Below are 15,644 nucleotides of genomic sequence, written 5' to 3' on the forward strand. Positions count from 1 at the left end.
TGAATATAAATTGCAATGCAATTTGAAAGTATAATTTCTATAGTTCTTAAACTCACAAGGTATGGCAAAATGGCAAAACAAGACAATGAAATTGCTTTCTTAAAAGGAATAGAATGGAGAAAATGCTCAAAGTCTCAACAATATGGGGTTCAATAGAAAAGGACTTTGTTACGACAAACAGGAAAAAAGGACCGATTTCATCTGGATATTTTGGGCGGAGGTAATAAATAATAAATTACTGATTAGGTTAAACTCCACTTGAACTAACAATTGTTCTGAAAAAGCAACAAAAACTAGAGGATAATTTTTTATTCTTTCTTTAAAATGCTACTATTTTTTTTTTTCCTAGAATGCATCTTTCGAGTTTTCCACGCAGATTGTGAATTTGGTCCAATAGGATGGAAAAGGATAGGATGGACCTTCACAAGCACTGGATTCTAGATTAAATGTGAATTTGAGAAAAGCACAATTTATGTATCACAAAGATAACAGCTCCTTTCTCTGGACAGTCATAGGTCCCCTAAAAGATGAAACCAGTTTTACAGAGGACAGAAAGGAGGACTCCATCTAAAGTGTGAGCAGACACTCCCAGGATCAGTGTGGTCAGAGGCAGGGATATCCTTCAAAGTCGGGATTGTCCAGATGTAGAATCAGCATCCTTTGTGGCCACGAGTCACTAAGCGCTAAGCCTGGCTTTCAAGTAAGGGACTGTGACTGTGGTTGACGAATGGAAGTGGCCATCTCCAATTCTAACTCTGAGATTCTGAAAGCTTTGGATATGTCACCAACTCGGGGTATTTAAAGTTGGGCAAATTAATTAAACATTTCAGATCCTTTGTTTCCTCATGCTAAAGGAGGTCAAAATCATTTCTGTCTTCACAGTATTTAATGCTCTAGGTTCTCAAATAGACAGGATACATCTACATTATCCAGGGCATATAAGCAATGAATAAAATTCACTGTTTATATCCCTTCAGAACATTTAAGCTTTAATAGAGAAGGCTTTAATAGAGAAGGCTACAAAATTAGTGATTCCTTGGGGGATATTTTGATGCAGTTAAAATTTCTTTTATCTACATTTCTTATACAAAATAATATGCTAAATGCTCGGGTATAGGAATCTAAAAACGGGATGCCCTTGATTTAGTAAGCCAAAATTTGTCTTGGAATAACATGTCACAAATCCATGTCATTAATGTGCTCCCGATACACAGTATTAAATCCACTGAGGTTACGAGAAACAGCGGTGAAGAGTGCATACCCACCTCAAGGTCTGTGAAAAGCGCGTGGTTGTTCTGAAGTATGGCGTACATGCAGTGTGCTACAGTGACCGCATGCTTCCAGTTGTGATAAGGAACCCGCCGATAGTTCTTCTTCACAGACATAATAAAACGACACAACTTTTCGAGCTCAAAGCTGCATGGAAAAGAAACTGTTATGACCGAAACCAGTAGAGAATCACTAGATTGCAGGAGAACCCCCTAGTTTAGGTACACATATGTCTGTATCTTACACACTTACAACTCTAAAGATTTCCACCCTGACTGAATCCATAAGCACTGGAAACTCATTCACCAGTTCCTTTCCAGTTCTCTAGCCAAAAAGAAGAGAATAAAGACTCTTTTATGGTATCTGTTGTGATATAGTAACTGTCCCACCGGTGAGAAAATATCAGTATTCGTACACAGTCACCTGTCACCAGCCCTCATGATTTTCTTTAGTTAATGTTCATTTCCTAAACCCCACAGTGCTCAAAGGACAACAACCCAGCACCATCTTGCTAACAGGTATTTTGAGCTAATATTTTCCAAAAAGAATATTCAGACTTACAAACTGCAAATATGTGTATCATGAGACTTTTCAAAGCAATTCCAAAGTATTAAGTTTTATTATATACTAAAATTGTTAAGTCCCAAATGAACATATCCAAATACTTACATAGTATATAAAATAATGAATATTTTATTACACATATTGTTATACTATGTGTTTATATTATTATGTACTTATACGTATTTAGGACTCTCTAAACTCTCAAAATAGACTTGAGACAGCTTAAAACAAAAGCATATATAATACAAGGCTTTCTGAAATACCAAGGAGGTCAAGAATTCATAAAAACTTAAAAAAATATGTAACCTGTGTTTTTCTCCACTGAAAATTTTCAAATGTATTTGAAGTATAAGGTATGGCATTTTAAGAATTCCAACTGGTCAAACTCTCAACTGCATTCTGAGAATTAACTGGAGTTAGGTATCCTATGTGCATCCTTTTGAAACACTAATTTACAAAAAGTCACAGATAGGAAAAACACAGACTTCAAGAGGAATGACAATTAAGGTCTAGAGAAACTAAGAGGTTCTATAAGACATTTAATTCCTAAATGAGTAAAAAAGAGCAAAAGAAAACAATTCCTTGCATTTTAACATTGCATGTTCACACTGTAAAGGATCAGATATAAAGTCAGGAAAGGCCTCTAGGACAGCCAAATTAGGTGGGGAAAAGATTTGCAATGAAATGGTGCCATAATTAAATTACTGACAAAGTACCACACTTTGAATAAGAAGACATGTTACTTTTTGATCTATTCTAATAGATACATGATGGCAGGTTGAAAGTTGATGCTATTTACACGTGGTATTCTAAACATTTTTTAAATTTTTATTATACTTTAAGTTCCAGGGTACATGTGCAGAACGTGCAGGTTTGTTACATAGGTACACATGTGCCATGATGGCTTGCTGCACCCATCAGCCCTTCATCCACATTAGGTATTTCTCCTAATGCTATACCTCCCTTAGCCCCTGACCCCTGACAGGCCCTGGTGTGTGATGTTCCTCTCCCTGTGTCCATGTGCTCTCATTGTTCAGCTCCCACTTAAGAGTGAGAACATGCAGTGTTTGGTTTTCTGTTTCTGTGTTAGTTTGCTGAGAATGAGGGTTTCCAGCTTCATCCATGAAAGGACATGAACTCATCCTTTTATGTTTGCCTAGTTTCCATGGTGTATATGTGCCATATTTTCTTAATCCAGTCTATCATTGATGGGCATTTGGGTTGGTTCCAAGTCTTTGCTAGTGTGAACAGTGCCGCAATAAACATACATGTGCATGTGTCTTTACAGTAGAATGATTTATTATCCTTCGGGTATAAACCCAGTAATGGGATTGCTGGGTCAAATGGTATTTCTAGTTCTAGATCCTTGAGGAATCACTATACTGTCTTCCACAATGGTTGAACTAATTTACACTCCCACCAACAGCATAAAAGTGTTCCTATTTCTCCACATCCTCTCCAGCATCTGTTGTTTCACGACCTTTTAATGATCACCATTCTAACTGTCATAAGATGGTATCTCATTGTGGTTTTGATTTGCGTTTCCCTAATGACCAGTGATGATGAGCTTTTTTTCATATGTTTGCTGGCTGCATAAACATTCTGGTCAGTAGTAACCCCTGTCTCTTTCAGTTACACCGCCAAATGAAATTCTAGCCTCTGTTTTTATGAAAGCTTTTTGGATTTGTTTTTTAACCAGGCTACAACCACGTTGCTAGAGCCCCAGCAGAAAATCTGAAAAGGCTGCGTATTTGTACAATAATCTCAGCCCTTTTTTATTTGAATATTTAGAAAAAAAGTAATTTATATATGCAATATTTTAAAATAATTTCAAACAAAGATGGTGGTGAGGCATATATGTAGAAGGAGGAAGAGGTTATGTCACCCAATATTTCAAACAGTAAATTTTAAAGTCATTCATACCAGGATGTCCCACAGGACCGATGAACCATGTAGACAAAAATTCCAGGCCACATGTTTTCAAAAGGACCAATGTCAAAGTGGAATCTGAAATGTTAAAAGGGCAGTTTATCACTAAAGGTAATTAGAATAAACATAATAAGTAAAGAAAATCATTTAACTTTTTTGTACCAAGGAGCTAAAAAGACACTGGGAGCTCAGCCAAACCTTTTTCTGCCTTCTCAGCCACATCTCTCTGGTACTGAAAGATTTTCAGGAATAAATTCCACATATTTATTCCCTTAGAAATCTAGTCCAATATCCAACTTATTGATTCATTTTCTATTAATCTGTTTAAAATGATGCTTCATTTGTTATCAGAGAAATTAAAAGAACAAAAAGGTGTATTACAAATATTAGATACATATACAATCATAGAAAAGGGGGGAAAAGCCTTTTCAGAAGTATTTTTGGAGTTGAAATTGTTTTACCTCCTATTTTAACTGCGATAACAATTTCACTAATATAAACACCAAAGTTATTACCTATTTTTCATTTGCTAATTTAGTTACCAACATTAGACTTGAATTAATGGTATGGTATAATATATACTATAATTTCAACTGTAAGGCAAATAGTAGCTCTAAGTCACTTCTGAAGGTTTCCTATGTAGATACTGTTGGCTTACACTTACAATGAACATACAAACGGCTTCTAGTAACTTAAGTATCTTAACATAGGATTAAAAAATAAAGTATGAAAGTCAAACTATGACAAAATTCTTGAATTTAATTTGGAAGTTTAAATTTATAGGGAAATGAGAACTTTTTGATATCTTATGTTAAATGCCATTTTGAGTGTCAAATATTAAATGGTATAAAGTATGCAACAGACTAACGAGAAATGCTAACATTTCGGTTAACTCATTTCAAAACTGAGTTCAGATTTTCTTTTTTAAGGTGATGAGATCTGGCCTTTATTTCCAAATCCTCTCATACTATCTGGAATCACTTTGGAAGGAGAAAATGGCAACACATGAAACTCCACATGTAATACGAGTATAATAATTGTGACTCTAATTCTATAATCTGTCTCACTTTAAGTTCAATTCAATTAAAAATCGTTCCTGAAGAAACTGACAAAGCAACATACTTACAATTCAATTTCTTTGCAGAGACGCACAGGAAGGGTAAATCGCATGAGGCCTTGCCACTCTTCTGCAGTACAAATGCTATGGTAGGACAGCTTTTCCATTGTTACCCGGTAAATGCACTCTGAGTGGCGAATTCTATGATACATCTAGAAGGCAAATCCAAAAAAAGAAACCCAAAATTAAAATAATATTTAAAATGTTTTGTCACTGAAGTTCAGAATTTGCTATTAAAGAATCAGAACTAGAATTAAAACCAAAGTAGATTTATTATTATCCATATTTCCATATGCACAGGGATGTGCACACATGACTTTGCAGATTCAAAAGAATTTTTTTTTTTTTAAAAAAAGATGGTATCTCTGCTTTAAAAGTTTTCCTCAGACATCTCTTGGTAATGAGGTTACTTGGCATTTGTCTTCTTTAAAATGCTCTGTATTTCTGTATTTTTAAATAATAAAAATTAAACACATCCATTTTATTATCAGAAAATGAATATTAGTATTTTTAAAGATCACAATAAGATCTAAGGTACTTCTCAATCTATTACAACAAAAACTTTAATTACTACATTTCACCTGTGCATCAAATTCAACTTCCTTGGGAGGGTTTTATCACAACATTTCCTTCTCTGGTTTTTAGTCTTGACTGTATGCTTTTACTATTCTTAACAGGACTGAATTTGGGGTGTTATTGGTGTTCCAGCAATGAACTCACATGAGTAACACAGGTTTGCATTTGTCAGTCATAGACTGTGTCCATAAAGTAGGTATATAAATTGGTAATTACATTGAAAATGGAGAGGTACATTTTGCCATCCTATTAAGTTGAAATCTTGTATATCTGTATCTGTTTGCAAATGTTTTACAAATAATTATAAATTAATATGTGAGATAAAATAAAAACATGCAGTGGAGCCAAAGGAATGGGTCAATATTTACTCTTGTGAATGATTAAATAGATGAGATTAATTAGGAACTGTCTGAAGCAAATTAATACTGAAAACGTGGTGAGAAGGTAGAGTAGCTTTTGTAACATTTTGCATTTTTAAAGTAACATTTTCTACAGGCTAGCTCACCATCTGTAGGTCAGACTATCCAGTCTACATAAAAATACAAATGAAAGCTGGGCAAGGTCACTCACCCCTGTAATCCCAGCACTTTTGGAGGCCCAGGTGGGTGAATCATCTGAGGTCAGGAGTTCAAGACCAGCCTGGCCAACATGGCAAAACCCTGTCTCTACTAAAAATACAAAAATCAGCTGGGTGCACGCCTGTATCTCAGCTATTTGGGAGGCTGAGACAAGAGAATCGCTTGAACCTGGGAGGTGGAGACTGCAGTGAGCCAAGATGGCGCCACTGCACTCTTGCCTGGGTAACAACAGTGTAACTCTGTCTCAAAAGAAAAAAAAAAAAAAAAAGAATGAAGCTAAATGAGTCAAGAGTGAAGATATTTTCTTTATTTCATCATTTAAAAATATTTAGCTTCCTTCTTGGCGATCTCAAAGTCCTCTCGGTCTAGAGGTTACTAAAATGTTTGATTGTGAAAACCCTATCAGTAAACAAATGGTGGCAATGCAAACCCAATGAATGAATACACAGTAATTACATGCACACAAACTGTACTCATGTATTATTTATATTATAAATAGAAACTAAAAACATTAAAATTAAGTGGCTATATTTTTAAATATTTTACCTACTAAGTAAGTCTTTGTTCTTACTAAAAAATTAGTTATTTTTAAATGAAAGTACTATATTTAAATGTTATTAATCATCAAATGCTTTCTGTAATACTTTTGGAGATAATGATTTAAGGGATGGTTCAGTTTAATTTATTTCGGTATTTAGATTTTCAGTTATACTATTTAAGAAAGGTATTCCTTAAGAAGTATGTCGATCCAAATGGAATAAAGGCTGTATTGGCTGTGGCTAACGCCTGTAATCCCAGCACTTCGGGAGGCAGAGGCAGGCAGCAAGACTAGCCTGGCCAACATGGCGAAACCCTGTCTCTACTACAAACACAAAAAAATTAGCCAGGTACGGTGGCATACACCTATAATTCTAGCTACTTGGGAGGTTGAGGCACGAGAATCATTTGAACCAGGAAGGCAAGAGGTGGAGGTTGCAGTGAGCTGAGATTGCACTACTACACTTCAGCCTGGGCGATAGAGCGAGATTCTCTCTCTCCAAAAAAAAAAAAAAAAAAAAAAAAAAGGTTGTATTGGCTGTTTTTAAACATTACACTTATATTTTTGTTTCCTAACTACTAATATGTTCGGTTGAAATTCAAACGCATTTCCATTTTTCTTGATGTCAATCAGTTGACCCTGCAAACTAATCAGCTACGTTTTTATATATTATCAAAACGCATTCAAAATCAATGAAAACTCTTTGTGGAGATTTGTATCAGTTAAAACCTGCTTCGTAAAACAAAATCATTAAAAATTCAATTTTAAAGGTAGAGAGAAAAAAAGGGGGAATAAAGAACAGATAAAACACATAGAAAACAAATAGCAAGATGGTGGATTTACACCAAACATAAAATCTGAATGGTCTACACATCATAATTAGAAATCAAAGACTGTCAGATTGAATAAAAAAGTATGGGCCAACTATATACTGCTGACAAGAATTTTACTTGAACTATAAAGACATAGAGTAAAATTAAAATGATGGAAAAGATATACTATTTAATACCAGTCAAAAGAAAGTTACAATGACTTTATTAATAATAACAGGCAAGGTAGAGTTCAGAACAAAGACTATTACTAGGAATAAAGAAAATCATTTCAAATAACAAAAGGGTCAGAGGTCATCACAAGGACGTAACAACCCTAAGTACGACACACCTAATAAGACAGTTTTGGTATATATGAAGCAAACAATGATAGAACTGCAAATAAAATAGACAAATAGATAAATCCACAATCAGAGCTAGAGATTTCACACCACCCTTTGAACTGAACTACTCATATATCAATCCAATCAAAATCCCAGTAGACTTTTCTGTAGGAAATTAAAAGCCGCTTCTATAATTCATATGGAAATTCAAAGGACCGAGATTAGCCAAAATAACTCTGAAAACAAAGAATGAAGGTGAGGAAATTATATTGCCTAAATCCAAATCTTATTATAAAGTTATAGTAACTAAAGCAGTGTGGTTCTGGCATCAAGGGGCACAAACAGATCAGTGGAACTAAACACAGAAATAGGACCACACACACGGCCAGGTGATTTTCAGCAACCTGCAAAGGTGAGGCTATAAGGAAAGGATAGTTGGTTGATTCAGCAAGTGGTGTTGCAACAACCAAATATCCAAAAGCAATAAATAAATAAATAAAAACTTTGACCCTTACCTTGTATCATATACAAATATTTACTCAAAATGAATATAGACTTAACTATAGAACCTAAAACTATAAAACTTCTAGAAAAAAAAAAAAAAACACAGAGGAGAAATGTCTTAATGACCTTAGGTTAGGCAAGTATTTCTTCAATACAATGTTAAACATCATAATGAAAGGCTGAATTATCAACTGGACTTCTTCAGAGTTTAAAACTTTTGCTCTTAGAAAGAAACTGTTAAGAGAATGAAAAGACAAGCCAAAGACTGGAAGCAAATATTGACAAATAATCTATGTGATAAATGAAAATGACTTGTATCCAGAATATATCAAGAGCTACTAAAAATCAGTCAGAAAACAAACAACCACAACAAAAGATGGACAAAAGATTTGAGAAGACACTTCACCAAAGATGGTGTACAGATGACAAATGTGAAAGAACTGGAACACATACCATGATTTGGGGAATGTAAGAGTACAATCACTTTCATAAACAGTTTGGCAGTCTCTTAAACAGTTACAGACCTCTCCCAGGTTACCCACCACTGCACATATAAATCGTTACCCAAGAGAAACGAAATCTGCGGTCACTTAAAGGCTTGTACACAGACCAACTGTTTCCTGCAGCTTTAGTGTAATAGCCAAAAACTGGAAATCACTCAAGTATCTATCAACAAGTAAATAAATTAGTTGTGGTGTGTCCATACAATAAACTACTAAGTAATAAAAAGTAATTAACTATTTACGTACACAACACCACCGATGAATCACAAAATTATGTTAAGTGAAAAAAGCCAAATAATACAGATTATATGATTCCCTTTATACAAAATAATTCTAGAAAATGCAAAGTAATTTATAGTGACAGAAAGCAAAACAATGGTCACCTGAAGATGGGGAGGGTCAAAAGGAAGGGATTACTAAGGGGCCCACAGAAACTTCTGTAGGTCAAGGCTATATTTATTATCTTGACTATATTGATGGTTTCATGGGGGTGTGTGTATGTATATTTAAACATCTGCACATTACTGTGTATCAATAAACCTCAGTGAAACTATTTTACAAGTTTCTGCTCTTTTTAAGGGTATAGATGTCACAATTTGTATACATGACATATAAATTTCAGCAACAAAGTCACATGATAATGAAAATACTGCCAAAGATCTGTTTTCAAAGTGCTCTCTTCATAGCGTGAATTTCTTTGGAAAGCAATTATTTTCTCATGCAGTGTTAATGTCACTGGCAACTTGAGGGTTCAGATTAAATGTTATTCCTCTGAATATATCTTCTCAATACTTTCATTTGTCATTAGAAGTTGTTAGCAAATTTGGAGTCTTTGTCTTTTTGTGAAAGAAGCATGTGTATCTAATTTATTAATTGAACAACTGTACCAAGTATTTTGCTGCAAACAGCAAATCTGTGGGTAGCACCAACGAAAATGCATGAATATTTTGAAATCATCTTCATAACTGTGATTTTTTTTTCCAGGTGATAAAATAATCCTCCTTAGTAGAGTCGAGAAAGAGCGTAGATAGGTTTAGAAGCGTAGGCTGGACACTGCTGTCACCTTGTGACAGCTAGGAAGCTGCACAAGGCCCACCCTGTGAGAGGAGACTCTGCTTCCCGGACAAGCCATGACCTTCTAGTGCATGAACTTTCTGAAAGCTCCGTCCATGTATTAATAATCAATAAAAATTTATTTAATATCATTTACCCAAAAACATATCAAGACCCAAGTTTTCACATTTTCCTCATATACCTTAATGGAATGTCACTTGCTTTCCACTTTAGAGATATTAGATAGAGATTTAGAGATTCTGGTAGGAAAGTGAACAATCCACAGGATTTACTCAGTATTTACTGTAAATTGATATTACCTGTAATTCAGTGCAATTCTATGGTAAAGCTGTTAGTAAGAATAACTATACTAGGCAGTAAAGTAACTGCTACTATAGTCATTAATCCTATTGAGTATTTACGCAGGCAGTATGCTAAGTGTTTTATACGCATTATTTCATGTAGGTCTCACAAAACTCCTATAAGACAGTTACTCCTTTTATTGCCATTTTGTATGTTTATGACCTAAAATTAGAATAAATTGTATTTCTATTATTCTTACAGTTTTTCATATCAATATACTGAAAATACATAAAACTTTAAATTTTTAGTCTTTTATTTTTTATATTTGTAATCAGTGTAGGTAAATAACACTAATTACAAGATAAAATTAATTAAAATAACAGCATGAAATAATTAGTTTTAGAAAATTTTATATTTACTTCCCATTTGCTAAATGACCTTTAATACGAATAGTAGAAAATAACAAAATCTAGGATTATTAGTAGATGATTTTATCATATTCATGCAAGTTGCTGATGAAGGTAGGAAACGATGTTGTCTTTTTCAGTGCATTTTCTATAAATTATTTGCCTATAACACTGCGTAAATAATCTTGCAGTCACTGTCCAAGTAGAAGAGAATTCTAGCAGAAAGAACTGCTATTTGTCTAAAACTGAAATATATTTTGATGGCCTATCAGTCTTAGGCACAAGGATATTGAAAAGGTGTATGTGCTCAAAAAACAAAATGATAAAAACCTGGAAAGAGGACTGTAAGAGCATGTCTACCATACGTTAAAAATACACCCAATCACATTTTATAAAATGGCATTCCTACTCAACTGGCATACAAAAATATTTAATTAGTGATTATTTAGAAGGTTTTTCTTGGGGCCTATTTACACAATAACCCTCATTACACTTAGAAATGACTGTGTCCATGAGACACCCTAATATTTGTAATTAATGTTCATAGTAAACCTAGAGTCACTTTAGGGTCAGGCAACTCTTAGAAATCTAAACTCTGGAATCATCTACTTGGAACAAATCTCTTGTCCATCATTTACAAATTGTATACATTTAGGCAAATCAATTAATTCTCTGTTTCCCAGGATCTCATCTGTAGACTAAAGACACTATAGTACTTAGCCAAGAATGTAAGGTTCAATGGAATAACACGGGGAAAGGCTAAGAACAAGCACTGGCCAGTGACTGTGAAGCTCTCAGTGCTGTCAGCAACCTTATCTTAGACGGATATCAGCACTGTGTTGCCATGCAATTTGGCTCTTTTGTTTGATTTTGGTGATAATCAAGAAGAGAGTCTACTTTTCTATGTGGCAGGGGCGCACTGAACTGGCTTGCAAGAGCCAATTATGCACATTTCTTCCCAGCTCTGCATTCATTATGGCCCATGGGTAGCCTGAAATTGTCCATACTGGGGGAATGTACACCAGAGACACCGGGAGACACACAAATCAGGACCATTCTGTTTTTAGAGAGGTTGCTGTTAAACATTTACTGCACACCACCTGGTATTCTTTAAGATTCAAGTAGTTTAAATTTGGGAACGTTTGAGACATAATAATTGTCCTACTGTTATAAATTGTGTACTCTTTTCCCCTATTTAATTTACATTTAAAATCAAATTGACAAAATACTTATTAAACTATTTTCTATATATTTGTCAATAGCATTAAATGATATCATTAGTCAAATTAAATTGACTCTCAAAGCAAGTCCTAAAATCAAACACATACTCCACATACATATGGGGAATACTGAATAAGACACCTGTAACCACCCTTCTACTCTACACTGCCATGAGATCCACTTTTTCAGCTCCCACAAGTGAGTCAGACATGTGATATTTGCCTTTTTGTGCCTGGATAATTTTATTTAACCTATGACCTTCAGTTTCATGCATGCTGCTGCAAGTTACACGATTTCATTCCTTTTTATGGCTAAATAATGTTCCATTGTGCATAATGTTGGTTAAGGGGTACAAAAGCACAGTTGGATAAAAGGAGTAAGTTCTACTGTTTGATAGTACACTAGGAAAATTACAGTTCATAATAATTTATTGTGTATTTCAAAGTAGCTAGAAGATTCATAATGGTTCCAAAACAAAGAAAATATAAATATCTGAGGTGTCAGATACTTCAGTCATGTTGATATGATTAACGCAGTTACAGGTATCAAATTATTCTACTTACTCCCAAAATATGTACAACTATGATTAATCAATAAAAAGGAAATGCTGTGCTGTTTATTTTATAGCACAGGGCAGTGCTGCAGCAGACTAAAGAAATAACAGACCCATCAGAGGGTGTGGCTTGAGGCTCCGGGATGTGAAGGGAAGGTCCATGCAGGATGAGACTTGCCTGTGGCTGCAAGAGGAGAGGAGTTGAACTGAGAACTCCGTAAGAAAAAAAGAAGCCTTGTCTCTACTTGGGGCTATGGGTAGAAAAGAAATAGTCTCCATCCATTGAGAATATGGAAATCAAGCCTGAACCATATGTAGTTGTAGTTTCCGAATTTATACTAACATATTGCAGGAATTTCAAGCTAAAAACTTAACAGAAACAAAAACCTGGACCCAGATCACTGAAAGCCTGGGGCACATGGAACACATTACATATATCTGAGCATGAGGGTCTCCCACAAGGGAGATAATCTGAGAGAAATTTGAGTAGGTAAACAAGTAAACGATGACATGAAAAAAAATCTAAGAATGGAAAGATCAATAGATATTAGTACCCTCTATGAACTGAGCTAATGAAAAACACTTAATGTGAGATTTAAAATACACTGTTGCAAAAATACGGCATTTGGTATGTGACTTACTATGGTTGTACAACTATTCTAGTTTATGGAAACCACAGCCCCAAAATGCAAAACCAAAACAAAACAAAACAAAAACCACAAAGATTTCTGTTTCTTTCTCAGTAGAGTTTTATCTTTGACCTAATCGTGGGTGGAAGTATTTAAAACCCTTTCTAAAAGACAGGCCCAAGCACCTGCTGTCTATGGCACCGAGAGAATTCTTTCATGCTGAGGACTGCAAAGGTGACAACGGTTTTCTCTCATGTGTTTCCGTGGATTTGAAACCACTGGGAACAAATTTTTAAAAAAATGTTTGTGTGTGTTATGTTCCTGTGAAATAAGACACAGCTGAATTCAGGAGAAAGTAGGGGCATTGGAAAAATGACTCTCCAGCCATGTGCCCAAATGCACCCCTGTATATGGAAGCACCCCCGTATATGGAAAAAACTGGTGTCCTAATGCAGGAATGCTGACTTCTCTCCTCTGTAAGTTGACAAGTTCCATCTTAGGGCAGACACTAAAGGTCTTCCTTACTATTTTCCGGTAAATAAATGAAGCAAATCAAATTTTAATGAATTTATAGCCTTATAACCAAAAGAAGAAAAAAAAAAAGACTGAACTCAGCTGAAATTAGTTATCTATAAACTTGTAGACTTGGAGAAGCATTAAACTTTTCTTTTCATGTAACCCCAAAAATTCAGTTTAAGAATTGTTATTCATTAGTATCTAAGTGTATTCACATTCAAGATGAGGGAAAAGGATGTGTGTGTGTGTGTGTGTGTGTGTGTGTGTGTGTGTTTCTGTGTGTGATCATGACACTACTAACAGGAGACAGTTGAATTTTAGGAGATAACTTTGTGACTCGATGCATTGGTATAAGATGTATTTTTGATTTTTCTTAGAAAACTTTTGTTGGGAGTATACAATACTCTTAAGGCAACCTTCAGTTCATCATCTATAATTGCATATTTAATTTACATAATTCTCCTTTGAAGTATGTCCCAAGTGTTAAACTTTCTGTGAATCGATTCCAAACTCTTTTATTAACCCTATCTTTGCTCTACCATCTATATTACTTTATGAAAATTTTTTTTCTGAACTTTCCCCCCTCATTTCTAACAAAATTAACCTTACCTTCTGTGATGGTTAATTCTAAGCATCAACTTGACTGGGTTAGAGGATGCTCGGACAGCAGGTAGATCATGATTTCTGGGTGTTTCAGTGAGGGTGTTTCTGGGAGACTGGCACTGGAATCAGGGCACTGAGTAGGGAAGATCTGCCCTTACCCAATGCGGTAGGGCACCAGGCAACTGGCTGAGGACCCAGACAGAGCAGAAAGGCAAAGGGCAGGCAAAGTCTCTTTCTGTTCTAAAGCTGGGACACCTACCCTGTTCTGGAACATCAGATCTCCCGGATCTCTGGTCTTTGGAGTTTAACTTGCACCAGGTGCACCCCAGCTTCTCAAGCCTTTGGCCTCTGACTCAGGGTTTCACTATCGGCTTCCCTGGTTGTGAGGCTTTCAGACTTGGACTGAGCTGTGCAACTGACTTTCCTGGTTCTCCAGCTTGCAGATGGCCTACTGGGGGACTTTTTAGCTTCCATAATCATATGAACCAATTTCCTTCCTAAGTCCTCTCTCATGTATCTATTCATTTATATACGTATCCTGTTGGTTCTGTTTCTCTGGAGAACCCTAATGCACCCCAGTCCATACTTTATATATAAAATGTAAAAACACTTCTTAATAATTGTCTTCCCTGTAAGCAACCTTAGGACCTTAGGGAAGAACAATGTCAGAGAGAAGGCAGTACACGTAGCGAGCACTGGGACCAGTCTGCAATCATTCATACCCTGGCTCTAGCACATACTAGATATGTGCCCTTGGGGAAGTTATTTAAACTTTATATATCCACTTTTTTTTCTTATAAAACATGGAGATAATAATAACCACACTCATCGGATTGTTGTGAGAACATATGAAAAGAGATTTCATATGTAAAGTGTCTAGAACAATGCCTGTCACACAATAAAGCTTTATATAAAATAAGAGTTGTTCTTATCATAGTCATCTTTATATCCACCATCTGGTATAAAAAAGATACACAATACTTGGTAGTTGAATTCTGGAATGAATAAAGGTTCAACCACTTATTAAATTTGTCCTTAACCAACTAACTACATTTTAATAGCAAATTTAATAGCAAAATTCATGCCCCTTTCATGTTAAAATGTCTTTCTGTCCAAAATGCACAGAGCTAATCTGTTTTAAAATATTTAATTTTCTAGGCAAAAGATGAACTGATATTACTGTTCTGTTAGCTTTTCTGAGGCATATTAAATGGTTTCTTTAAAATCACAGTATAAATGAGTCAATTAATTGACTTGGATTTAAAAGATGTTTTCTGTTGATAGTACTTCCAAGTACATTGTTAGCTCAATAAATGAAAGAGAGATGTTGCCAGAGACATTCTCCTTTATTCAATAAAAGGAACGTATTCAAATATTTCTAAAGATGAAATAAAGAAAAATAAAGACATAATAAGCGTTAATATGGCCTATGTGCCCTGCTTCTTAGATAGGCTCTTAATCAAACAAGGCCACAATAAAATACGCTGTTACATTATCATGTTCAGTATTAGAAATAAGAATTTTCATGTACAAAACATGCTTCTGTTAGGGACATAATAATTTGTTCAAGAGCAGAAATACTTTGAATTCTCCGAGATCAACACAATTAAAATGACAATAACGGTCAA

General features: G+C 35.0%; 1 protein-coding gene across 8 annotated transcripts in view; it reads right to left on the reverse strand.

Moving 5' to 3' along the window:
- Positions 1–15,644, reverse strand: part of PDE10A (phosphodiesterase 10A) — a 669,061-nt gene that overhangs the window by 55,444 nt on the left and 597,973 nt on the right. For all 8 annotated transcript variants that reach the window (XM_050789384.1, XM_050789383.1, XM_050789385.1 and 5 more), the window contains 3 exons: positions 4,889–5,031; positions 3,757–3,840; positions 1,266–1,416 (listed from right to left, as the gene is read on the reverse strand). In XM_050789384.1, coding sequence (XP_050645341.1) covers positions 1,266–1,416; positions 3,757–3,840; positions 4,889–5,031 — 378 coding nt within the window. The remainder of the gene's footprint in view (positions 1–1,265; positions 1,417–3,756; positions 3,841–4,888; positions 5,032–15,644) is intronic.

The sequence above is a fragment of the Macaca thibetana genome, chromosome 4, assembly GCF_024542745.1.
Source record: "Macaca thibetana thibetana isolate TM-01 chromosome 4, ASM2454274v1, whole genome shotgun sequence".
In the NCBI taxonomy this organism is placed as follows: domain Eukaryota; kingdom Metazoa; phylum Chordata; class Mammalia; order Primates; family Cercopithecidae; genus Macaca; species Macaca thibetana.